The sequence below is a fragment of the Mustela erminea genome, chromosome 13 (assembly GCF_009829155.1).
Source record: "Mustela erminea isolate mMusErm1 chromosome 13, mMusErm1.Pri, whole genome shotgun sequence".
NCBI classification, from domain to species: Eukaryota; Metazoa; Chordata; class Mammalia; order Carnivora; family Mustelidae; genus Mustela; species Mustela erminea.
Window position 1 is genome coordinate 26,774,982 of NC_045626.1, and position 26,726 is coordinate 26,801,707.

A 26,726-nucleotide genomic window follows, 5' to 3' on the forward strand; every position below is an offset into this window, starting at 1 on the left:
TCACAGGCTCCGGGGACTGCACCCCCCTGGGCTGCCTCGGTGGGCGCCCCCCGCGGTGCTGAGCTGGTCTGTTTTGCCTGAGCCAGCCCCCAGGACAGAAGACCCTCAGATGTGCTGCGGGCAGCAGACTCCTGGGATAGGACCCAGGACATCCCCTGAGCTGCGACAGATGAGGCACACTGTCTCCCTCTGTGGACAGGGGCCCCCAGGGGTGGGGGTGGGGGCGGGGGTCCCCAGAACTCATCCAGCACTGTGCTTGTGGTCTGCACAGTGTCCCCACTTAGAACTCATGGACGCACTTAAACACTGGGGTGACCTAGATGCCCACGGAGGGATCTGGGTGGGCATCGGGGAGAGAGCTCATCTCCCTGATACGTTGGTCAAGGACCCTGAGGGACATCCTAGACAGCGCTCCTTGCTTGGAAGATGCCAGGGAGTAATGCAGATTTCCCTCAGGTCGCTCGGCTCAACAGGGGCAGCTCCAGGCCGACGGGACAGCAGCTCCGACAACCATCGCTGTCCCTTCCCCTCAGCTTAGAGGCTATTGATTATCAAGAGTTTTATTAAAAATTTTTTTCTCCTTCATTTGTCTCTTTTCCCCTGAGTTTACCTCCACTCGCCCCCCCCCTTTTTTTTTGCTATTTGTTTTGTTCTCTGACTTTGAAGTTTAAGGTTTTCTCACTTGCTGGTTGGTGGCCTTTCATTGCCTGTTCACACTTCAGGGCAAGCCAGTCTCCAGAAGGTTCACCGGAGCTCTGTGAGGTGGGCACTGTCTTAGGACAGTGGTTCTCGGCTGGGGGCATGTGGCCCCTCCGGGGATGCATGGTAACCTCTGCAGACATTTGCAATCGTCCCAGTGGGACAGTGGGGAAGGAGGTGCTCCTGGCGTCCAGACAGTAGAGACTGGGGGGCACAGCTCAGCCCTGCACTCCTGCCCTCGGTGGCCCTGGGGCCCCCATTTTCAGAGCCTTCTTGAGTTGTGCACGGGGAATAGATTGCCCCATAAACAGCCGGCCTCCACTCTCTCAGGTCTGGGGGATTTAGTTGCCCGTCTGCTCTTCGTCTTCCGTGGGCTTGTTGCCGGCCCCCCTCCCGTCGCCTCCTCTCCATGCTCGCATCCTTATTTATTCCTTTGCTATCACTGCAGGCAGGGCTGGGGACGGAGCAGAGATGACCATGGGTGTTGAGTCCCTCATCTCGAACCTGGAGGTGTATCCTTATGCCTTGGAGCGCCGGATTTCATTAGAAGCTTTGCATTGTGGCCTCTGAGAACAGCCAAGTGCTGGCGAGTGACAGCTCTTTGGGTCTGAGTCTCCCTTGTGGTGGGGGGAGGGTTGAAGAACGCACCACAGAGGAGGTAGCTATGAAGAACGCACCACATAGGACCTTGACCTCGCTAAGCCTCAGTTTCCCTATGTTTACAGCGTGTAACCTCAGCTCTGCCGGGAGAGGCGGAAGGAGGGCACGGGTGTAAGTGAGCAGAGAACACGATACAGGGCTGTGGTTTATGACCATCCCCCTCATGGGTGGGCATCCGCTTTATCTCCAGTGAAGGTGTGATCAGGGCGACATGTCCCTTGGCACAGCAGCAGCAAGAGGCGCTGTTAGTTAAATGGGTTTCATCGAGTATGTGAGTCTTGAGTACCAACTGCCTCATTTTCTTGCCAGAGGCCTCCAGTTTGGCTGGCAGAGTGGCGACCCGCTGGCCAATTGGACGGGGCTCTTTAATGTCACGGACAACCCAGCAGTGCAGAGCGGCAGTGACTCCAGCTCCAGGTACAGACCCCAGTGAATGGCCTGGGAGGGGGGTAACTCCGTCCCCAGGTGGCCTCATAGCCCCTGCCCTGCGGTCCACCCCCAGAACTACCCTCAGGGAAGAAGCAGGCTCAAAGCTCACTGCGTTTTGGCATCCCGCCTTGTCTCCTCTGACATGAGGGCTGAGGGCTAGGACCCAACCACAGCACAGCAGGGACGCCCTGACCCCTCTCAGCCAGGGAGCGGGGTGCAGGAAGGGGTGCAGAGTGTGGGTCTCAAGCTTTCCTTGGGAGTCGGGGCTTTTGCTGCGTCCCTGCTGCAGGGGTTTTGGAGGCCGGCCTGCTGGTGTGTGTAGGTGTGTGTGTGTATGTGTGGCATCCGGGGTGGGCGTGGGGCTTGGGCTCTGCTCTTTGGATGTCCCACTGCACGGGCTGTTCCTACTCTGCCCCCAGGAGGGGCTGATCTTGGCTAGGGAAGAACCATTCCCTCAATGTCAAATGCTGAGATTTGACATTCAGACCACAGCGTGGTTTTCCCTTACTGCTCTGCTGTCGGGTTGGGCATGAAACAGTAACGCAAGACACTCTGTAAACCCAGGAGCTCAGGGTTTGTTGGACACATAAAATGCAGGGGGTTCTACTGGGGGACACTCAAGGCGGGGAGGGCAGTGGGGGGAAGTCTTTCAGACAAGGCAGAATACTTTCTCTGGGTGTGGCTGGAACTTGCCAGCTAAGGGTTTCCAGGGGCCAATTAAGTTGTTCGAGCCCCTTAATTTTTGCATTTCTCAGGATGCACTGACTCTCAGGTCTGTTTCCCTGGGAAAATGGCCCGAGTTTTTGTTGCTGTTAATTTTGACACTGAAACATTAAACTGACCCCACAGAAGACGCAGAAGAGAAGTAATGTGTTTTTCAGGGACCCCTCCCATGTGTATGATTCTGTTCGCTGCTTTGAAAAACTAAGGATGTGGTTCCAATGTCAGAAGAATGTCAGCGGGGGCAGTGTTCACAGACAGGCCTTAGGGTGTGGGCCAGTCTCGGGGACCTGGGTCCTATCCTGGCCAGATCTTTCCATATATGTATGGTGGAGCCCCGGCCAGCCGCTTGGGCCCTGGGATGTCACCCGGGAAGAGCGGGGTGTCCAGAGTTGTCCCTTCTAAGTGTTGCACCTCCGGTGTTGGCCTTTCTGCTGTGTGATTAGCCCACCCAGATGGGGGGGGGGTGATCTAGGTAAGCCCGTGGGTGTCTGCCTTCCTGGGACGGACACTCTAAAGAGCTGCCCGAGGAGTTTGGCTAAAGATGCAAATCCCGTGAGCAAGACAAGATAGGACAGGTCCCCGGGAGCTGTCTCTGCGTCTCTGCGGGGAACACCCTGCAAGAGCTCTACTTGCCCCTTTTCCTGTTGCCGGCAGACTTTCCTTCTCCTTCTCTCTCTGCCTTGTGTTGCTGCTTTCTCTGCCTCTTCGTTGACCTCTTCTCCCCTCTTTCTTCCTGCCGCCCTTTCTTGCTCCCTAGTTCCTGCTTCCCTCCCACCTCCTTTCTTCCCGTCCCCTCCCTTTTATTTTCTCCCCGCTCCCAGTGATCCTGGACAGACACTCCCCTCCCCCACCCTGTTCCCAGTCACCCAGGGTCCCCCCGAGTCAGAACCACCACTAACTTCTAACCATTTGGTTTTAGAACTCAGCCGCCCTTTCTCCAGCGTGCTCACCCGCTGAGCTCATTTCCTCCTGGGGAGCAGCTGTTTGACCCAGACCCCCCTTCGTCACAGAACAAATGTGACGAGCACACAGCACAGCTTCTTCTGGGACAGTTCCAATGTCAGATCGCCATTTCGAGTTGACCCCCAAAGTACTATCACACATGTGAGAAACCGTCATGTGCACAGTTAGCAGGTTTGGGAAATAATGGTTAATGTCATTAGAACTGAACCATATGTTGGAGATCTACCTTCCTACCTACCTACCTTCCTTCCTTCCTTTTTTTCTTTCTTCCTTCTTCCTCTCTCTCTCTTTCTTTCTTTAACCTCGGTTTAGGAGTAGCTTCTGCCATCTTCATAATGGGTAGGACAGCTCCTGGCAGCAGATTTGCAGGGCTGGGCGGGGGGTGTCTCCTGTCGCTGTGGAAAGAACATCATGGCGGTGAGCAGCTCTACACGCCCGGATTATGTGATGTGCTTTGTGGTATTATTCAGCCACTGAATAATTCAGCGCAGGCCGTATTTTGCTCTCTGTAGTTGTGTGGTATGTCGTGGTGTGGTAAAGTGTGTTATTTATTATTAACACGGTTGGAGGGGAAGTCAGGAGTTACCATATATAACCAGAGGATCAAGAGAGGCAGAAAAAGCAAATGACTCATAAACTGTATATTCAAACAGGAGCCATGGGAGAAGGAGCAGGTCCAAACGATCGGTCTGGAAAACTCCAAATAAGACCACAAAGAAAATCCAGGCCAGACAGTGCTTAGAATGGTTGCAGTCAGGTCTTCCCCTTGGACATGAGTTGGGGGAAGTCCAGGCCAAGTTAGAAAGTGTGTGCATTATAAAATATACATCGACATACGGCTTTATTAATTTCAAGCATGAGTCTAGAAGCATCCGTGAGAGTCCTTGGGGGAACTGTTGTAGTGAGCAGATAGGAAGCCGTTTGAATCCGCAAATGCTGCTAAGCAAGTGGGTGCCTTGAACGTGAGCGGGTAGGTCTTTGAGGACAGTTCTCCCTGGGTCCAGGCTATGCTGTGTCTCTATCTCCCGCACTAGGCAGTGATGGCGCTCCTTCAACTTTGAGCCCTCAGCACCCAGACTGGCACCTCACATGCAGAAGGAGCTCAGTGCATGTTACTGGAATAAAAGAATGAATTAAGCAGGCGCAGAGTAAGGGCTGTTGGTTTTTAAAAAAAAAAAGCAAACTTACATTTCAGGGTTCCCAAATTCTCCCTTAGTGATGTATTCCTTTGAATAAACCTGTCTCTGGCACTGTCTTTGAAAATTAGTCCTCAGAGGGGAAGCGCTTTGAATCATAAACTCCTTCCCAGTTCGGAATGATGGGAGAACATTCTCTTGAGAAGAATAGGGAGTAGGACCATCGGAGCAATCTGGGCAGCTGGGCGGGAAAGGGAGCCTGTAGGAGGGGGAGGGGGCCAGCTCAGAAGGAGAGAGAAGGCAGTGAAGGCAGAGTATACACTCCTGCGGTAGCTGAGAAGCCTTCCCAAACGATGCCACAGAGCATCACTGCAGATGAGCGGGTGGGAAGGGCCCACGTCCTCTAGGGCCAGCTCAGTGCCTCGAGCCCACTAGCTGCGGCCCCTTGCCTGCCTTCCCAGGGTAGGCCCAGAGGGCAGGGAGAGGCAGTAGCGCCCTTAGCAGTCACAGTCCTGCAAGGTGGGCGGTGTTGCACCCACTGTCTGAGCCTGTCCCAGGGAGAGGACCGAGTCCGAGGGGCTGAGGGCGGCTGGGCCAGGAGTCCTCTCAGCTGCTGACCCTGAGTCAGGCCCGTAGTCACAGCACAAAGGCTTCACTCAGCTTCTGCCTCCTGGACCCTGCTCCACTCAAGTCCTTATCGTCCCTCAATATCCACCTCCCACTCCACCTCCTCCTTGAAGCCTTCCTGGATAGCCCCCTTAACTGTACATTCTGTAAGAAGCATCTGCACCGAGGGCTGTCTTCTATCATTTCACACACAGTCAGCTCTCCAGCAAGTGCACACCAACTTCTCCGTGTTTGCTCATGCATTCCCCAGATCCCGAGAACTGGCCTGGACCACCTGTGCAAGCATCGCTGGGGCCCTCCAGACCCTCCTGCTCCAGATACAACCCACAGGTGGCCTGGCTGGTCGTCTCATCGGCCCCTCTCCCAGATTCTGTACACCTTGGCCTTCCTGGGCTGTGGTGCGATGCCAAGAGGCAGTGCACAGAGCACTCTCTCTGAGGTCCAGAGCAGAGCTGGCTCAGGCTGCTGCCCATCCACGTTGCCCTTGCCTGGGACAGCACTGTCCCTACATTGCCAGCCTTCCAGGCTTGGCTGAAGGGGACCTCCCAAGTGGGAGGGTAGCACCAGCCGTGGGAGAAAAGAGTCAGCCCCAAACTGATAACACAGGAGACTCTGCCCCACTGAAGAGGGAGCTGGGTGTGTGTCCAGGGCCTGGACCGGAGCCCTGCACTCTGGGTGCGTTCTGTGTGTGTGTCTAGCAGGTACTGTGCGGTGTGGGCCTTGGGGCGGTGACGTTTCAGAGCGGCGCTTCAGTGTAGCACTTATTAGGCTGTAGTCAGCTGTTCATAGTTGTTTCAAGATGGTGTATAATCAGGCAATAAATTGCGCCGCACAGATGGCGAGTGCACCAGGGGCTCAGCGTGGAGGTCAGAGGTGCTTCTGTGGAAGGGCAGGACCTGGCTGGGATCTTGGCAGGTGACGGCCACAGCCAAGTGATATAAGGGCTGACTGTGTGCCTGGCACTGAGCTGGGCGCCTGCACCTGTTCCTGCCCTCAGTCCTCACCCTCCAGTGTTTGAGGTGGGTCCTATTAGTGCCTTCCTTTTCCAGATGAGGAAACTGAGTCACCACTTAGAGGTGGTGGCTGTTGGAGCTGGCACACAGCATATCCTCCCCTCGAGTCTCGGGGCTAAGGCGTGCAAGACAGATGGCTGCTGCTTCCTGGGCTGTGGACAGGTCAGCCTGGGTAGGGTTCAGTGTCCTACTCCATCTTTAAGGTCTCTCCTCTCCCGACCCCCATCTTCTGTGTCATTCTCCTACCCCCACCATCCCATGCTTAGTGCTTTCTCGATTGCTACACCTAACAAATGCTTCCTTCTACCAGCTCCTGGACATGCTACATTTCAGAGAGGAGCCCTTGGGGGCAAGGTGACCCCAGGGGAAAGAATTTTCCAGGGACTTGGAGGTGTGGTGACTTGTTGTTGAGGGCCTGTGTCTGGGCCCCTGACCTGTGGGTGTGGGCTGGCTTAGCCTAAGCCTCTCTGGTCAAGATTCAAGTCTGTGGGAAAGGACAAAAAAAATACAAAATAAAAGAGGGATGGAGTCCTTGGGCTCCGTCCAAGTGGGGAAGAGTGTGGAGAATCAGGTTTGGCACTGTTCTGGGCTGCATGCTGGAAAAGCCAAACAAAGACAGAGCAGCTTCCCCATCTCCTCCCGTGTACCTGACGAGGGCCTCTGGTGGCCAGCGGTCAGAGGGCTGTCTGTGGAGGCCAGGTTGTGGGTGTCCTGGGACTCGTCAAGTGGTGTTGACCCTTGAGCTTTGTGGCCCTTGATTGAGTCTGAATTGAGTTTCTTGGACAAATAACCACTTAGGTGAATGGTTCTGTGCCCCGGTTTCCCATTGGGTAAGCTCCCGTCTTGCTCAGTCACTAGTGGGGTCCCCTGAGGGGACCTTCTGGATAGAGCCAGGCCCCAGCTTCACCCCGACTCACAGCACTGGGTATGAGCACTTCCCTCTGTGGGCCTCATTTCCAGATCAGGTGATCAATGGTGACTGCCAGGGCCTCGCCCCAGGTCAGCTTCCAGGATGAAAAGGAAAAGGGGGCTGGGGTCCGGCTGGGAGGACCCAGCATCCACCCGGAAGCAGTTTAGGGGGTGCCCAGATGGTAAGGCACATGGGGCTTTCCCAGTTTCCTACTCTGCCTACCCGTGCGTAGCCTACATCACCTACAGCAAGGGCCATAAGGGATGGGGGTGATGGGGTTCCCAGAGGCTGTCCTCCCCATGTGGGCCTCCTCGCGTGGCCTGTAAACCTTCCCTCCCTCACCCCCCACTGGGGGCTTCAGCACCTCAGAGAACACTGAGGCATGTTCCCTCTAACTCTGGCTGCTTCTTCACGCGTTGGGGGAAATGCCCTTCTTGCGGCCCAGCTGGGACCGAGTCTTCGCGCACTCCCTGTCCCGGTGCGGGTGGGCTGTGGCCACGGCAGCCCACAGATCTGGGGGATCGTAAGCAACAGATTGTTGCTGGCCGCTCCAGAAGCTGCATGTTGGAGATCTGGGTGACAGCGAGGTTGGGCTCTGGTAGGAGCCCACTCTGGTGTGCACGCTGTCATCTTCCTGCGGTGCACTCCCGTGGTGGGAAGACCGCAGGCGAGCTTGCTGGGGTCCGTTTTATAAAAACCCTGATCCCATTCACGAGAGCCGCACCTTCATGACCTCATCACCCCCCAAAGACCCCACTTCATGGCCACCAGTGCTCATCACACAGACTTCCACAGTCACTGTCCGCAGGACCTCCCACTTTTGTTCTCACCTCAACCCACGCCAGTGGGGCTTCTGCCTCCCTGCTCCCCTGAGCCTGCTCTTGTCAGGGTCACCAATGACTGCCTTGTCGTGAGGTCAGTGGGACCTTCTCTTTCTTGGCGTCCATTAGGTCTGGTCGGAGCTGGCCGTCTGTCCTGGAAACGCTCTCTGCTCCTGGCTCCCGTGTCGGTGGGCTCTCCACGTTCTCCTCCTTACTACAACTCCTTCTCAGACTCCGTTGGTGCCTGTCTCCCCTGCCACCCTCTGAAAGTCTGTCGGAGCTGACCACAGGCTTGCCCTCTGCCCACCACCCTCCCATGAGATCTCGCTAAGCCCTTTGTCCCTTGACCCTGGAGCATGTATCTCTGACCCTGACGTCTGCACTGGGCTGCAGACATGTGACCCTGACTGGCTACCTACAATCTCTTCTTGAATGTCTAACAGTCTCGGCCAGCTTCACGGGTCCCGAGGAGATTTGGTTCAGACCCAGGCTGTTCATCTCCATCATTCCCTCCTCTTTCAGTGTCTCTGTGAACCAACTAGTTGTCCAAGATAAAATCTTAGGAGCTACCATTGGTTTCTCTCATTCCTTTTCACCTTTGCAGTCTTGCCATCAGCACATCCTGCTGATTCTATATGGAACTCGTGTCCTGCTCTGTCTCTTTCTGGCATCTCTTTGCTGCCTCTTGGCGCAGTCCACCAGCCCACGTGCCGCCCACGTCCCTATGGTGGCCAGAGGGAGCTTTCACGTCAGGCCGTGCGTTTCTGCTGCTTCAGCGCACTGGTGTATCGAGTGCCCCCCCCCCCCAGCCCAGCTTGACCCAGTGCCGCTCGTCCCTGGGCCTCAGTTCCTCTTACCACACACCTCCGGCCCCAGAGCCCTGTCCCTGCAGCCCCACTGGCTTTGTCTATCCTCAGCATGTTGGTGTCTGCTTGTCATTCCCTCTCGAATGCTCTTCCTGCACCCCTGCCGATGGCTCCATCTCTGTCCGGAGAGGCCTTCCTTGACCTCCTACCGCCCTTCCAGGTGCCCTCCAGTCCCCTTGTCTGCTTTACTTTTATGACACTCGTCCCTACCTGACCCTATGTTGCATTTGTATTTCATGTGTTTCCTGTCCTGGAAGTCCTTGAGGGTGGGGGCTTTATCCGGAGGGGTCGACGCTGCATCCTGGCCTAAATGGGTACCTGGCACGTAGTAGTGGGTCAGAAACTCTTCGGTGAGCTGAAGAGGAGAAGAACCGTCCCCCGAGGGGCCTGGCGTGGCGGTGGAGGTGTTGCTCCGAGAGCAGTGTAATAAGGACTGAGCTGGGGGCTGTGGGCGCGGCAGAGGGAGGGCGGGAAGGCTCTGACGGATAAGCTGGTGGCAACCAGAGAGACACAGCGAGGAAGAGGGTCCCAGACAGAGACACCCCTCCAGGGAGAAAAGAGGACTGACTCACACCCTTTGTGCCGGAAGGGAGAGAAGTGCCTCAGAGGGAGCAGGGGTGATCAGTTGGGTGGGAGCTGAAGGAAGAGGAGGCCAGGCGGATCCGGCTGTGGCTGAGCCCCTGGGGGCCCCTGGGGGCAGCAGGGTGGTGAAGCAGGGCAGGAGCAGCGGACCACCACTGCTAGTTTGGACACCGGGAGGTGGGCTGGGTTTTAACAGGGGAGTTCTTCAGGGCTCCCTGGTCTGGTCCAGAAGGGAAGGCCACCACATGCGACCTCTTGCCCGGGCTGTCTAGATACTGAATCAGGGGCCCCGCAGAACCTCTGGCTGCAGGGGAGAGGAGGGGCAACCCCAGCTCCCGCCCGATGCCAGGAATGATGCTGCAGCAAAGTTCATACCCGGAGCAGATTAACCAAAGGACTATCAAGGTTGTGTTCGGAACGTTGGGCTTTCTTAGCTTCCAGCTCTGATAGTCTTGTACCTCTGCAGATTCCCATGGACAGATGGGGAAATCGTGGCCCAGAGAGCCAGCATCTAGTCAGGGGTCCGAGCCAGCTCTCTTCACGCCTTGGGAGGGGAGTGTCTCCTGGCACCTGTGACCTGCCATTGTTGACAGCTGAGCCCTTCTCGAGTCTCTCCTTTCCTGTTAGGGAAGACACGGCAGTCCTTTGAATTGTCAGGCTGCACTTTGCAGACTTTGATTTCTGTGCCTGTGCGCTGATGGGTGGCGTGCTGTCTTGGGATGGCAGCTCTCCTGGCTCTGAAGTCGCACTGAGCCCCCTGACAGGGAGGGGGCTGCTTGCTGAGAACCGTTCCCCGCACCCCATAACCGTAGCTTGTCAGAATCAGGGAGAGGGAGTGTACTGCAGCGACGGAAGGACAAGGATTCTGGGCTCCTAAAAGCTCTGGGTCCCCTTTCCAGTGCCCCTCTTTACTAGCTGAATGACTTTGGGCGGGTTGCTTTACCACTTGCTATCTTTGGTATAAAATGGGGGAAACAATGCCTACCTCATAGGGCTGTTGGGAGGATTAAACAAGACAAAATTAAGGAATCCAGTATCAGCCTGCCACAGACGGTTGTGCAGAGTGGGCACTGCACGAAGATACCCAGCCAACGGTCAGGCAGCTCACTCTCACTTGACAAGTCATGTGACTGCCTTGTGGCTTAATTCACCCAGAGAAAAAGGTACTTTATCCTAATTTGCACAGAGGTGTCATACCCTTTCCAGGTTCCTACACAGTGTGGAATAAATAAACCATTTTGTGGTCCCCTGAGATTCTGCACGAGGTTTGAGAGGAACCCAGGGGTGCTGATTGCTGAGCTGGGGCTGCTTCCTTGCTTGCTGGGCTGGTGGAAGCTTTTGCAGGACATTGGGATCTCCCTGGGCTCCTGTTCTCTTGAACACCATCAGCACCTGGGGAGGAAGGGCCGTGTTAGGTAGGAAGCCGAATGCACGAACCTTATCTTGTACCGGCCAGTGGTGCCAGGGCTCAAAGTACCATGACCTCCAGGAAAGACCCCATGGCCCCGACAAAGCTCTGGAGGGGGTTCAGGCCAAAGGAGAGCCTGCTGAGGGGCAGGCTTGCAGAGAAAGCCTGGCAGGGATGCACATGGGGCCCTGGGCATGCTGCAATGAGGCCTCTTCCACCTGCAAACCCAGAGCCCAAGTCTGGGGAGGAGGAGGAGGACCATCGTGGTCACCTCTGCCATTGTCTTCTCACTTAGGGTAAGCTGTCACCCTCTGGTCAGGCAGCCAGGGCTGCCCTACCCCACCCCCCCGAAGTCCCTGAGGGCACCGAGGAGGGGCAGGACAGACACAGCTTGGTGCCAGCCCCGGAGGTGGCTGCCGGAAGCCAAATGGCATCTGAGATGAGCTGGACTGCGGGGCTGACTGGCTGAGACTATTTATACCTGCGAGGTGCTAAATGTGCTGCCGGGCCCCTCCTCTCTGAGCCGGGCAGAGATCGTCTTTCGAGAACTGGAAGAAGAGACAGTGACTAACTCACCTTGAGAGGCTAATAGAGTTGAGAAGATTGGAGAAACTGCTTTTCTCAATCTTGTAGCAGGTTAAGGGGGAGCTTGAGCTGTTTCGAGGGAGAGCTAGGACTTCAATAAAAGGGCATTTATTGGTGATTTCCAATAACACGAAAATCATAACCCCATTACAGAAAACATAAAAATACAGAGAAGTATTTTAAAAATTGTTCATTGTCCCATTACTCAAAGAAACCCACCATTAGTGCCTTGTTGCGGCCCGTCCCTTTGCCCCACACATTCACATATGTACATCCCATTCTTTTGGGACATTAGTTTTATAACTTGCATTTTCCACTCAGCATTGTCCTGTGAGTATCTTCCCATGTTATTCCACAAAGAAACTGGAAGCCTCATTTTTGATGTCTACATAGAAGTCTGGGTCCAGGCCAAACATGGATTACCACGGCTTTTCCCAGAATGCCATGGTTGGGTGTCCCGTCAGAAGCAGAATGCGAGGGGACACTTGGCAGCCCTTGTTACAATCTCTTTTCCTTAAGTTCATTATCTTCAGACACAGGGATGGAGAAGTGCAGCCCAGAGAAGCAGAGCCCACGCAAGAGCTATAATCTCCATTTTCAGCTGGGAAAACCAGGGCTTTCACCCCAGGCAGGGAGTGGTTTTGATGGCTTGGCCGAGGTACCATGTAAGTGTTTTCAGGGTGCCTGGGCTTCGTTATAGTCGTGCACGGTGAGACACACAGACGTGCAAGTCACTGGCAGGAAGGAAGAGGGTTTTATAGTCATGCCCAGAAGCAGGAGGCACACCACACCAAACCCTGGGGAGCACCGGGAGGTGGGATCAGGAGCAGAGGGAGTGACGGAAAAAGTGGGCAAGAGCCTCTACTGTGGTTTCTGTGGAAGAAACAGGTGAGACAGGTACACAGGCCTGGGAGTCGTCAGTCTGAATGATCTCAGCGGGCTCTGGGGCCTAAGGGACTGCCCTAGCTGTCTGGTACCTGGCCCTGGGATGATCAGGGCAGGGGGAAAGCAGCCCCTATTGGGAAGTGGTGGGGGGTGTGTGTGTGTGAGCTCTGCACTGGTTTGTTTGCATAGGAAAGGTGCTCACAGGTGGTTCCTGTCTCCAGGAATCGGCTAGCCCTGGGTGGGGCTGTTCTTCCAGGGACAACAAGGTCCAGATGTTAAAGCCTCAGAAACACAGTTTATCCATGGAGTGTGCAGCAGAGAAGTGACCAGGGACATCCCCACGTCCAAGCAGAAGCAGCATGGGCTCTATCCAGCTGGGTGGCAGGGGAGGGGGTTTACTGATAGCAGTGGAAGGAGGATGCCAGCCTGTCCAGATGGCAGAGAAGCTTCCTGAGGTTACTCGTGCCTGACCCAGCTCTGCCATCAGCCAGCCGCAGGGCCATAAGCGGTCACTGACCTTCTGGAGACTCTTGCCTTTTGATGGCAAGAGAAAGGAGAAAGGAAGGACCGAGCATTTCTTGGGTGCTTGGTGTGTGCCAGGCACTATCCTGGGACTTTCCCCAAATTTCTCATCAATATCTTCTCTCAGCCCTGTTACACATGAATGGCACTTTTGTGTGTGTGGATGTGACAGATGAGGAAAGTAAGGCTCATAAACGTGATGGGCCTGGGGTGGCTTATGAGGGGCAGGGAAGGAATGTGACCCCGTTCTGAAAGCCTGTCCACTGAGTGGGCACCAAACACACAGCACGAGACCTTCTGGAATCACTGTACGGCCCAGTTCCCTGTAGGGGTAAGGTTGGGGATTCAGCAGGGAGGGAGGGAGACTGAGTGGAGTCTGGCAGAGGTGAGCAGGGAGCGCCTGATGGAGACCGTGGAGGGGCTGGCTCTGGCTGGTCTTTGCAAGTTTCTGCCTTGTCTTTGTGGATCATCATTCCACAGTTACATTCTGGTTTGGTTAGTGAGTGGGAAGCACTGAGGGGTCATATTGTGTGCTGGGTGGGCCCTTGGCTATTATTTTAAGGAGGAGAAAGCAGAGGCCCAGAGAGGATAAGTGATTGACCCACATCACGTAGCTGGTTTAGAGGCGTAACAAAGATGTGTCTGCAAGACTTCTAGCCCCCCAAGACCAGTGGGGTAAGTTTCTCCTAACTAACTCCTGCACCATTTGAATCTGGAGCTTTTCTTAGTAGCAGCCTGAGATCATGGCTTCAGATGACCCAGTGGATTCCAAAGGACATAGTGCCAGTGGCTCTGGTTGCAAACGATGATCTTTGTGATAAGACACCAGACCTCACTTACAGTTGTGTGACTGGAAAATGATGTTAGTTACAGCCAAGGTCATGGACTTTTCTGGTGGCCTCATGCTGACCTCTTGTTCTTAATTATAGGTAGTCAAATCCATTGAGCTAGTGAAAGCGGAAGGGGATTTATTTAGGGGAAAGAATATAATATATATAATAATAAATATATATTTATATATAAATATAATATGAGGGTGCTGCTACTACTGTAGTTTATATATAATAATAAATAATATCTAATAATAAATGTAATATATTTACATAAGAATATAATCATGAGGCTGCTGCTACCACTGCAATTTCCAAGAGATATGCCACCTCTGCCACATTCTGCACCAGCAAAACAGTGCCTGGAGCCTGGCTATTCTTCACTGATAACAACTCTGACTCAGTCTTATGCAAATGCTTCTGATTGGTCGAACCTAAATGGCATCCATACCCTAGTTGCAAGGGAGTCTGGGAAATGTAGTTTTCTACTTCACAGCATCTGTAGTACAAAAGGTACAGAGGTAACAAAGACAGAGTCCTGTCTTTGAGATATTCACAACAGTTTGGAAGGGAAAACAGATACATAAACAGACTGTTAGAATACAATGTTAGTTGTTCTAATTAAGAGACAAAGTAAGAGGGACCCCAGGAGTGAGGGTCAGAGAAAAATCTCAGATGTAGGGGCAGTTGAGCTGGGTACTGAAGGATAAATTTGGGTTTGCCAGATGAGAAAGACAGACAAAGGAATTCCAAAACATGGGGAAACAGGGAGAAAAAGGTGAGTATGATATTTTGGAAATCCACATTGCCTAGTTCTTATGAACTCCACCTCATTTCTTTCATGACACAAGAATAAAGAGTCAATTTCATTTTGTCAGTAAGAGACAATTTGTTATATAAAGTGTTCTAATATTTTAATGGAGCACCTGAGTGGCTCAGTTGTTCGGTGTCTGCCTTTGGCTCCAGTCGTGGTTCTGGGGTCCTAAGATTGAGCCCTGCATTGGGTTCCCTAGTTTACTGGAAGCCTGATTCTCCCTCTCTCACTCCCCCTGCTAGTGTTCCCTCTCTCACTGTGTTTCTGTCTGTTAAATCAATCAGTCTATCTATCTATCTATCTATCTATCTATCTATCATATGCATGTATGTGTATAATCATTCCCTGTACGGTATAATGATTATACACATACATGCGTATGATATATATAGACACACACATACATATATGAGTTAAAACTACTTAAGAACATAACTTTAACACTTAACTATTAAATTATATGAAAATTATGAACAAATATTTTAAAACATATTTAAAGTATTAAATATGATATGATCTATAGAAGGTATTTAAAATGCAGGTATTGTTAAAAAGTCACTTTATTGGGTAAAATGCCTTTCTGTGTATAGAGCAGCACATCCAGGAGTTGGTACACAGAAATGAGGTGTGTGAGAACACATGGAAAATAACTGCTCCCACATGCCGGGAAGGTTTCTGGGACGTGCTGGAGGAATGACTTTATTCTAAATCCTGGGTCACGGCACACAGTGCCCAGGAGGAGCCCTGAGGCACCACTCCCACATCTGATTCTCCAGAGCTACCTGTCCCCAGGCCACTGACCCCACTTTTAGAGTGGCTTGACCCTGCAGGCTTCTCTGGTGTTGAGCTGTTCTGGGATCCGGCCCCCCAGCCTTTTCTGAGCAACTTCCGGACAGAGAGGCCACGAGGGCTGGCCCCATCCTGTCTCTGTGGCTGCGTTCAGCAGTGAACTGTGCTTAATGTCTGCAGGTGCTCTTTCTTCTCTGGGATTGTGGGAACTTCAGGTGTGAGAGGGGCAGCTTTAAAGGTCTTTTCACCCAGTGACTGTGGGAGGCCACAGGGCCTTTTCAGGGGACACCAGCTGTCCTTACAGGTGAGTGGACAAGAGCAGCCTCGAGTCAACATGCAGGCTCATGTCCCAGCTTTGCCACCTACCATCTACGTGGCTTTGGGCAACTGCAGAGCTCATTCCAGATGCATATGGTGACTGCTTTCCTCATAGGCTAGTTCGAAAGACAACAAGTGGGTGCACCCACGTCAAGCACTTGGTCCTAGGTAAGGGCTCAGCAAGCACTGGCTAGAATCGGCTTCTGTGTGGAGTTGCAGGAGGGACCCTGAGGTGGCTCTGGCAGGCCTGGAGACAGCTGGTGTTGGGAAGGGCTTGTGCTTCCCTGTGGTAGGACCCAGCCCAAGCCTGGCCCCGTCCTCCTGTTTGTGGGACCTGAGCTCCATCTCCTTAGCCTCCACTTTCTCGGCTGCCAAATGGGGAGAAAGAAACGTCAGCCTCACCTAGTCACAGCGTGAGCTTGAGAGCCGGGTGAGCTACTGACAAGCGGAAAAAGCAGCAGATTTTCACTGTGTTTGTGTCCTGGGGGGAGGAGAAAGGGGAAGGAAAAGGCAGGACTAAAGTTGAAAGTCTGGGTCTCACCACCCCAACTCCCAGTGCCGCCTCCATCAGGCACCGATCACCGAAGCTAATGAGACCAGGCCCTGGGCATCCTCCCACTTCCCTTCCTTTTTGCAGCCAAACCTTCTTCTGAATGTCCTGATTTGCTGAGATGAGTTCATGCCTTGTAAAGGGTTACACTCCTGCGGCAGTGGGGTGCTGGGAGTAACCAAGCACCCCGAGATCAAGCCAGAGGGTCCCACCAGCCCTGGGGACCCCCTATGAGGTCATCTGCTGGGGTGGGTCTGGTGTGCTCTATTAATTTGACCAGGATCGACTTGTCCCCATCAAGAGCCCCTTAGTCCCCCCAAAGTCTGCCTGGCTTCTTCATATAGTAACTTCTGTCCCTGTTGGTTCCTAGGTACTTTGAGTTTTACGAGGGCCCGTTTGAATATAACTCCACAAGATGCCTGGAGCTGAGGCACGAAATCTTGGAAGTGAAGGTGCTGTCCATGTGAGTGTGGCCAGGACGGTGGGGGGGACGGGACATGTGGGATGGGGCAGGACCGGGGGAGGGGGCGTGGGATGGGGCAGGCACCCCACAGAGCGAGAATGAGATCTCCTTCCCCTGGGCCTCTGGCACTTGGAGAGCAGGGATAATTTGTGCATTTTATGAAAAAAGGCCAAGTTGACAAGGTCACCTCTGGTGACTCAGGGGATTCAGTCCCGGTCTCAATTACCAGGCTCCGTGAGGTCGTCCCTGGGCTCCTCCTGCATGGAAGCCAAAGAGAGCACAGGAGCATCTCACCCAAAATTCAGCGGTCCGAGCAGAGGGTTAAGCAGCGCCCTTTTGCTATCATCTTTCAACCTTTTATAGTCATTAAATTAAGTATTTTTTAAATTATTTCAATGATATAGCATTCAAATGGTACAAAAAGGCATAGAATAAAAACCCCCGTCTCACAGCCCCTCGGTTCCCCGCAGAGGCAGCACGCGTGTCCTTGTGCACTCCCCCTGGGAATCTGCTTCAACCAGCACCTGTGCACAAACACGCTTTATTAGGATTTTGCTCACAAATCACAAAAAAACTGTAATTTCTGCTCCTCACCCAACAGCACAACACCCATGGGTTTTTTACAACCTATAGGAGAAAAAGCGCATTAGATGCAATACATTTCAGTGACTGTGGGTTTCCACCACCCTCCTCTCCCACGTGGGACTGCCACAAATTCACCACCCACTGAGAGGAATGTGCTGCGCTCGTCGTGATACTTGGTTTGAAGTAAAATTCGTGTGCATTTGAAAACATTTCTACCTGGATATGGAAAAGGACTATAGTTAATCTAGACTCCGGTGGCGTTGGGGGCTCTTGTGGGCCCATGAGCCATCCCTGGGACCATGGTCCGTGGCCAACGGGTAGGAGACACAGGACCTTCTGCCATCTGACACAGTTTCTGTGTAGTGTGGGTCACAGACGGAGCATGCGCCTGGGGAGTTGTCAGACCTGGGATCTTAGCAGCTCTGCATCTTTATACAAATTACTTAATCTCTCTGAGCCTTTCCTTACCTATAGAAATTAGGACACTGTTACCCAACTTTTAAAGGTCACCGCAGAGACTAGAAGAAGTAGCGTATGTGAGGGCAGGTGGCCCCTCGGTCCGCGTCCATAGTAGCACACGTAATAGGTGTTGCCTAAATGTTCATATGCCTCCCTCCCTTTTCTTCTGCTTCTGGAACCACTGCCAGCAGCAGCAGCTTTTCGGGGCTGTCTTTCAGAATCTGTAAGTTTAATAGCTGCAGGGAAGCTCCCAGGATGTGTCCCCCTGGGCTTAGCTGCGTTATGGTCCCGGTACCAACCTAAGGTCTCTGTACCCTCTCCAGAGGTAAACGTGGGAGGCAGGTCCCCCTCCCATCAGCCCCAGCCAGCCTGGTCCCCGCCGTCATGGAGCTCCCAGACCAGCAGGGAAGCGGACATTAATACTTGTTTACCCTAGGGAGACAAGGGGATGGCAGGGAACTGGACTTGGACCAGGGCGAGGAGGGGGTTGTCAGGCAAAGCTCCTCTGAGGAAGGGATGCTGGCACTACCGTTGGAAGGGTGATAAGAGGTAAGTAGGCCAGGCAGGTTCCAGACTGAGGGAACAGTCTGTGCAAAGGCCCTGTGCCAGGAGAAAGCCCGCTGTGTCCCCGGCTCTGAAGGGTCAGGGCAGCTTGAATACCAGCATGAGAGGGGAGATGGGGCAGCCCTGTTGCTGGAGGGCCAGACCAGGGCCTGACCTGATGAGGCTTTGCAGCGTGGACCAGGATTCAGATTCTGTCCTTATCCGAGGGCCACAGGAACCCATGGAAGGCTTTAAGCAGGTGGCAGTGGGGTGTGTGTGATGTGATCAGTGAGGAGTTGCGATTTAGTGGCAAACCAAGCGTGGCTGTCCACGCTTCAGGCATGAGTCAAATTCATCAGCTCCTAAGCAGAGACCCTTTGTCTTTTCCCGGAATTCAGAGACCTCAGGCCCTCAAAGAACTTTAGATCCCACAGCTGCAGAGGTGGGAAGCCTGAGATCGAGGTGCTGGCAGGGCTGGCTGCTGAAGCCTCTGCTTGGCTTGCCGATGGCCGCATTCTCCCTCGGCCTTCTTGTGGACTGCCCTCTGTACCTGCCCGTGTCCTCATTTCCTCTTCTAATGAGGACATCGGTCAGACCGGATGTGGGCCCACCCTCATGGCCTCATTTCAACGTAACCTCCTCCTTTAAGACCTTGTCTCCAAAGAGTCACATTCTGAGATCTCAGAGGTCAGGATCGCAAATAAGAGTTTTGAAGGAGAGATGATTTGGACCCTGAGAGTCCCTATCCCAGCTTCCACAGTGCCCTGCATCACAACGTTATAGGGCGGGGGCTGGAGTGAGGAGTCTTCCCATAGTCGGTGTCCACCTTTGTCCCTCATCAGGGATGCATGTCTGGTGCTAGCCTTGAACTCTTCTCTCTGCCTTGGGCCACCCGCTCTGGTTTCCTGAGCTGAGCTCCGTCCCAGCTGGTGACCCCTGGGCCCTGCACCACTCTGTCCCCTTCACATCCCTGTAGTCCCCAGACCCTGGGAGCCTGGGCCCGGTGGCCCTGGGGCTCTGAGAGGAAAGGCGGAGGCTGTTTGTGGGGCACGGGCATGAGGCTGTGCCTCCTTTCCTGGGTCAGCAAGCTCAGGTTCAGTGGGACCTTCAGGGCTGACATCAGAGAGCCCGGAGACCAGCCTCGGACTCGAATGGTCCTAGCATCATCCGGGTACCTGTGGGCCTCACTGGCCCGCGGCCATGCATGCTGCTCCCAGTGGAGACTCTGAGTCATCGGAGGAAGGTTAAGTCACCATATGGGCATGGAGGGGGCTGCACGGCTGGGCTGGGAGGCCCTTAAGGCGTAAGAATGACAGCTGGCATTCGGAGGCAACAGGGAGGCAACAGGGAGGGGTGGGATTCATCTGGGAATAATTCTGGTCCAAAATTGCTCCAAACGCTGGTAGAAACCAGTCAGCCGGCAAATTCCCACATGGAGAAGGCCTCAGTCCCGACGATGACAGAAGCAGGAGGAGTCACTCTGTGGTGATGTATTATGATGTGCATTGTCACTAATACTTGTACAAATTATTTGTTTGAATGTAGTCATTCTAGAACCTCTTGGTTTTTGAGCCTGTTCCCACCCAGTGGGGCTGGTGCTTGAGGCGTCACCCCAGGCCCTCTCCTGCTGCCCCTTCCCTATCTTTCTGCGGTGGGGGGGCCAGTGCTGCACCCAGGAACAGAGTCTGGGAGCCAGGGCCACCCAGGCTGGGGGCCCCTTTGTGCCCATGCATCTCGGAGTCCCCGAGTGTGCACGGGCTCAGGATGTGGCCGTGACACGAATGGGTGGGCGGGGCATGGACACGAGAGCTGGGTGGAGACAGAGGAGGCCAGCGGAGGAAAGGGGAAGAAAGAAGAAGAGAGACGGTCATGATCGCCTCCTATCCTCACCATCTCTTGCACATGGTGGGAAAAATCAAGTAGGATAGAGAGGCTGGTAATAATAAGAAGCCACAGGCCCCTGCCCCATGCCTTCGCCCCCCACCCCCTCAGTCCTGATCCTTTCGACTCTGGCTGTTCCTTCTGGTCATTACCGCCACAGCTCTCAGTAACACACCCCTGCTGGTTGTTTCTTGACTTACCGCGATGCGCACTGACGTCGGCCCTCGGTGGGTGAGGGTTCAGCCCCCTTACGATACCCCTCACCCCTACTGGGTTGGGGAGAATTGCTATTTTTAGTTCTTCCATCTCTAGATTGCCTGAGTGACTTGTTTCTGGTTCTGCCAAATACTGGCAGTATTTCTTGAGCCTGTACTTTGTAAGATGGGGTTTTTAAAATGATCCCTATGTTTTGGTTCCAGTCATCAATGCATTTACCTTTAAAAGGTCAAGGCTGATAACGTTTACATTCTCTTGGTACCCATAATGAACCTATTTTGGGGTTTGCTCTATAGGTTGACTCCAAGTTTTGAAGAACAGGAAATAGTTATTTTATGTCCTTTCTTGGGCATCCTCCCCCTCCCCCCTTTTTACTGGAGCATCAACTCATCATTTCCCCCTTGAACTCTTTGTTATGCCCTGTCTGGGGTTTCTGCCAGCCTCTCCTCCAATCAGACCTTCCCCTCAGGGTTTCTCTTTATCCTCGTGCTCCAGCGTGGACAGGCTGCTCTCTTGGTGGGCCACATGCCGTTGTCCTGGGAAATTCCCTTCCCTGCCTCTTAGCTGGGATTCACTCTTGTGGAAAACCCGTAGCTGCTTCTTGTTTCTAACCATCTTCCAGTCTTTTCCAAATGATGGGTAGGAGGTCAGGTTTTGAGTTCTGTGTCTAAATGACTTAATTCTTCCCATATACCTGATTATTGGTTTGGTGGGGTTGGAATTTTGGGAGAAAACCATTCCCCCCACCGCCCCGAACCCTAAAGACGTCCCCCATCGCCTTCTAGCATCCAGAGTGATGAGAGCGTGATGCTTCTTGTTCCTTTAGAGGTGTCCTCTCCTCCGATGTCACATTAGCCTGAGAGGGGCGGGCTGCAGTAAGAGGTTTGTGGAAGCCAGAAAGAAGGCATCAGCCTGGAAAGAAGAGGGGTTCCTTCCAGCTCCTTAAAGTGGCCAACTAAGATCCTGCCCCAGTGTGTTTGTACTCACTTTTCTCTTTGCCTGGACTGCTCCTTCCCCAGGTGTTTGCATGGCTCCCTCCTAATCGTTTCAGTTCTTTGCGCCAAGTTCACCTCTTCAGGGAAGCCCTCCCTGACCAGCCCTTCTGAAACAGTCACTTTTTGCTTCATTTACCTTGCTTCATTTTTCTTCAGAGCCCTTGCCTCTCCCAGACATGACATTATTATCTGTTTTCTTTCTCTCAGTTGGGGTAAGAACCCTTGAGCTGAGATCTCCCCCTTGAGCTCATTCTTAAGCGTATAATCCAGTATTGTTAAATGTCGCACGAAGTTGTACAGCAGATTTCTAGCCCTTGTTCACCTCATCAACCTGAAGCTCTAGACCCGTGGGGCGGCAGGCAGCTCACCCTTTCTCCTTCCCAAAGCCTCCAGCAACCACCATTCTACTTCCTGTTTCTCAGAGATCGACTGCGTAGATGCCCCATGGGCGGACTCACGCCATGTACATCGTTCCGTGACTGCCTTATGGCACGCGGCACGAGGTCCGCTGCCTTCGTCCAGCTTGTCACCTGTGGCAGATTTCCTGCCTGTGAAAGGCTGAAGAATATTCCGTTGTGTGTCCGTAACACGTTCTTTTTACACATCGGGGGACATTGAGCTGGTTTCCATTCCCTGCTTACTACCAAGTAGTCCCACCATGAATAGGGAGCGTCCTGAGCTCTTTCCCATCCTGACAGCAAGTCCTATGAATATAGACACAGACGTGGAGAGGATGGGTCATATGGTAGCTCTATTTTTAATTTTTGGAGGAACCTCCATGCTGCCTCCCGTGCTGGCTGTACCGGTATGCGTTCCCACCAGCACTGTCCCAGGCTTCCCTTTTCTCCACGTCCCCGCCAGCGCTGGCGATCATTTTTTGTTTTCTCGCTGTTAGCCATCCTAACAGGTGTGAGGGGATGGCTCGTTGTGTTTTCGATTAGCCTTTCCCTGATGGTGAGTGATATTGAATGCCTTCTCATGTGCCTGTTGGTTGTCTGGATGTCTTCTTTGGAAAAATGTCTGTTGAAGTCTTCTGCCCATCTTAAAATCGGTTTATTTGGTTTTCTGTTATTGAATTGTAAGAGCCCCTTATCTATTTTGGGGTTGAACCCCATATCAGATACATGGTCTGCAAATACTTTCTGCCGTTCTTTATGTTGACTTTTCACTCTGCTGTGGTCCTTTGCTGTAGTCTGACACAGTCCTGCTTTTGTCTTTTGTGCTCTTGTTGTCATATGCATGCATACCTGTTTTCCATTTGCCTCCTTTCTAGTATTTAAAGTCCATGGGAACAGCGAACGGTTTTGTTCCCTGCTCTAGCCCCAGTTCCTGCCATATAGAGGAGTTCAACCAATAATTATAGACTCTATTTGAACTCAGACTTATGGCTTCATTCACTAATTTATTGATATGCTCAGTGCCTATGTCCCACACATCTGCCATGTGCCTTACCACTGGATTTATGGGGGTGAACTCAGGCACCACCCCCTGCCCCTGCAGTATTTACTTTCTTGTGGGAAGGATCAGGAGTGGGTAGGAACGGGTTATGGGTTTTACAAAAGGGGAAATCCAGGGGATGGTGAGTGAGCGTCATCAAGATGGTGCTGTTTGACCATAAAAATAGTTTACCTGTCTCGGGGAATTTCTGTGCACACTTCCCATGCCTAGCCCTTTATTGCATCACTTTATTTAATAATCTTAACAAATCTGGGACTGTGAGTGATAATCTATTATTATGTTCATTATAAAGATGAAGCTCTGAGAGGTCAATTATCTGTCTGAGGTCCCATAGTTAGGAGGTATCTGAACTTGGTCTGGGGCCCAGCTCCTCTTCTGGCTCCCAAATCCATGCACTTGGCCGCTCTCCTATATGAATCTCCTGCAGTCACCCTTCTCCACACCAGTCATGTGTGCGTTGCATCTGTGGGGGAGGTTTGCCCTGTTGGGGAGCAACTGTTTCCCCTCCAGCTAAACACAGGGGACCCAGCTCTGCAGAATGAGCCTGGTTTTTACTTCACACCGAAGTGAGTATTTGCCCTATTTTGTGAACCAAAGACCTCTTCCGGCAGCCAATGAAAGCTTGAGATTCTCCCCCAAGATAGCACATGGGCAGACAGACTAGGGATTTTGTCTATAATTCGGAGCATTCCTGAGTTTCCCTAAGATTGGTGGCTCCGTGGACGAAGTTGGTGTTGAGGCTGCCGGCTCGGCGTTGGCTGGTTTGCAGGTGGCACGCGGGCTTGCGGGAGAGCAGTTGGCTCTGGCTAGGAATGAGCAGGACTCCAGATGCCGGGGCATCCAGCATACCCCAAATAAGAAAACACAGCTCAAGTAAAGGTCCACACCAGGATTCGGCACCTGGGGAGAAGGAAGGGAGGCTTGGGAATGCTGACACTGTCCAGCCTGGCCCTTATTTGTGCTCTTCTGTCCTCCACTCCCCAAGGGTGAAGCAGTCGGAGCTGTTCGACAGATGGAAGAGCCTGCAGATGTGCAGATGGGCGATGAATATCTCGGAAGCCAACCAGTTCAAGTATCTGTGATTTGTCTGCCCTTCCCAGCCCTTCCGCGGGTGCTGTTCTCCTTCTGCAGCCCCGTCCCGCAGGGCCCCACCCCGGGCTCATCTTCCCCAGAGCTGGCCCCAGCTGGGCTTTGGGATCTGGGCCATGGGGAGGTTCTGACTCCGTGCCCAGGCTGAGGTGGGCACCTTGCTGGCTGCTGTCCCCCACATGATGGCCCTTGGGCCCCACAGCAGCCTCGGAGCTATTGTCTCCTGACAGCCCATCACAGAACCATGCTGGGCTCCTCAGGCCAAGGCCTGCTGCAGATTCGTCTCTTTTCTAACCCAAAGCAATAGATTATCAGCTCCCAGAGAGGCAAGAGCCCTAGCTTAAAGTTCTCCTCTCTGGGGGAGCTAAGCAGCTGGCCGATGTCCACAAATTCCTTTTGATCGTAGGGTTCTCTCCTTCGCTGAACTTCTGGGAGCTCACGGTATTGTTTCGGTGCAGACAGAGCTTACGGAATGGAATTGGGGGGAGCTGAGGAACATGGGCAGGAACCAGTTGCGGGCAAGTCAGGCGGCATTTCCCACGTACCCAGGAGCCATGGGCTCGCGGCCCACCTACCCGGGAGGCTTCGAGAAGCAAATGACACTCAGCATTTTGTCTTTAATTTAAAAGTCATTTGTTTCAGTTTTCCACCATTCTAGGCCCTGTCTAGAGACTGAGTTGTAGTTTTAAGTGGCACGTTTTTAGAAATGTGGATTTTTTTTTTAAGATTTTATTTATTTATTTGACAGAGAAAGATCACAGGTAGACAGAGAGGCAGGCAGAGAGAGAGAGGAGGAAGCAGACTCCCTGCCGAGCAGAGAGCCCGATGCGGGACTCGATCCCAGGACCCTGAGATCATGACCTGAGCCAAAGGCAGCAGCTTAACCCACTGAGCCACCCAGGCGCCCCTAGAAATGTGGATGTTTAACGTGGTAATCCCTGAAGAGCAGATGCCGGCAGCCACTCCCCAGAGGTCTCAGTGAGACTGTGGGTTCCTGTCCGAGGCCGTGTAGGTGTTTTTGCTGACCCCTTCCCTCCCCCAATGCTCCCCATCATAAAAGTCAAACATGAACTTCAGCCCAGTGCTGGGAGGAGGGAATGGGTCCAAGACCTGTGCAGCAGGTGCCCCCCCCCCAAAAAAATCTGCCACTTAGCAAGGAGTGCCATGGTGGGCACTGCACTGACCAGGCAGCTCATCAACACCCTGCCTAGCGGAGGTCAGGGAGATGTGAAAGGGTGTCTCCTTGGCTGAGAGCTGAGCGCAGCACGGAAGACTCCTTGGTGGGATCCTCATATCTAAGGAAATAATGAAACAACAGGAAGATGATTGACAGGAGAAAAACAAGGATCCCTTCAGCAGGGATCAGTCAGCAGGATCCCGGGGAGAGGCTCCAGGGGAGCCCACACCCTTCTGGGGTGTAGGGAAGTAGTTTCAGGTGTGGGGAAGGGAGAGGCCATCAGGCCTTGCTAGGCTCTAAATGGAAAAACTTCAAGGCCTGTCCATTGCCTCCATTTGCTCTTGTCACAAGCTCATTGAACCATGATGTGATTCTTCACTTAGACTTGTAAGAGCCCAGCATGGTGAAATGTGCAGCTTGGGAGGGGTGTGCTAGAAGATGGACATGAGCTTTCCAGTTGTAGGAGAGGGGTCCTGTAACTGAGACCTTCCCCTACCTTACTGCCTACAAATAGACACATTGGCCTTCCGGTTTATATATCAGTCACTTGTGAGCTTGGTTAATGGGAGTCAGTACCCCCCTCTTCCCCCTCAATGAAGTACTCTCCAGCAGCCTGACAAGACTGAGTTTCTGGACCAGCAAAACTAAATACTGACCTATGGCCTCCACCTGGCCAGTCATCTGGCCCCCAGTCTGGGAGGCCTTAGTCACATTCGGAAACTCAACACTGTACAGTAAAGTCCTCTCTCTGTGACCAGCAGCCTGCTGAGCTCCCCAGTGAAATCCTTGCAAGAGAGAAAGTCATAAAAAATAATTTTATAACCTTCCTGTCTTTGGCAACCTACAGTCACAGAATTACAGAGGGTCAGAGGTGGAAGGGCCAAGGCTGAATTCTTTTTTTTTTTTTTTAAGATTTTATTTATTATTTGACAGAGAAAGACACAGAGAGAGAGAGAGGGAACACAAGCAGGAGGAGTGGGAGAGGGAGAAGAAGCAGGTTCCCCACTGAGCAGGGAACCCAATGCAGGGCTCGATCCCAGGACCCTGGGATCATGAGCTGAGCCAAAGACAGACGCTTAACGACTAAGTCACCCAGGTGCCCCACAAGGCTGTATTCTATAGACAAAGAGGCTGAGGTCCGGTCTGGGGAAGACCCCTGCCTCGGGCCCCACTGCTGGTGGGAGCAGAACAGAAACTAGAACCCAAGCTTCTTGACAGCGGCGTGGCAACCCCATGTTTCCATCCCAGACCTTGAGGGGAAGCTTCCAGAAAGTTCTTCCTCAAACATTGTTGGTGGTCATCATCCCGGCTCCTTGGGGAAGGTGTCCCATCCCTCCTGGGGCCACCTAGGTGCTGCATGGGACCGTACCTAGAGCTAGTGCTGGGGGGAGGAGGCCAGCGTTGACACGGCACCTCACTGTTGCTTCCGGAGGAAATGGAGCCTTGTGGGTTCAGAGCCCCATGTGAAAGAGCAGCAGCTGGCCTGCTCCGTTAGGTCTAGCCCTTGGGCATCTGGTGGGGAGAGCTTTGGGCCCTAGGGCAGGGGGAGGGATGGCCCAGGGCTGGAGAGGGAGTGACCAGGGGGAGCACTGGCTGCGGCCCGAGGGATGACAGATGACTCCACCCTCTCCCGCCAGGCCGGCCCCCCGTCGGGCTCAGCAGCCACCTTCTCCCTAGGAGCCTTTATCTTTTTACTTTTTAGTTTTGTGACGCCTGCTTGCATCATCTGA

At 53.2% G+C, this 26,726-nt stretch overlaps 1 protein-coding gene across 2 annotated transcripts in view; it reads left to right on the forward strand.

Moving 5' to 3' along the window:
- ST8SIA5 (ST8 alpha-N-acetyl-neuraminide alpha-2,8-sialyltransferase 5) overlaps positions 1-26,726 on the forward strand; it is a 50,548-nt gene that overhangs the window by 16,390 nt on the left and 7,432 nt on the right. The window contains exons 2-4 of one of the 2 annotated variants that reach the window (XM_032310634.1): positions 1,669-1,776; positions 16,501-16,593; positions 23,716-23,802. In XM_032310634.1, coding sequence (XP_032166525.1) covers positions 1,669-1,776; positions 16,501-16,593; positions 23,716-23,802 — 288 coding nt within the window. The remainder of the gene's footprint in view (positions 1-1,668; positions 1,777-16,500; positions 16,594-23,715; positions 23,803-26,726) is intronic. The other variant, XM_032310635.1, reaches the window with a different exon arrangement.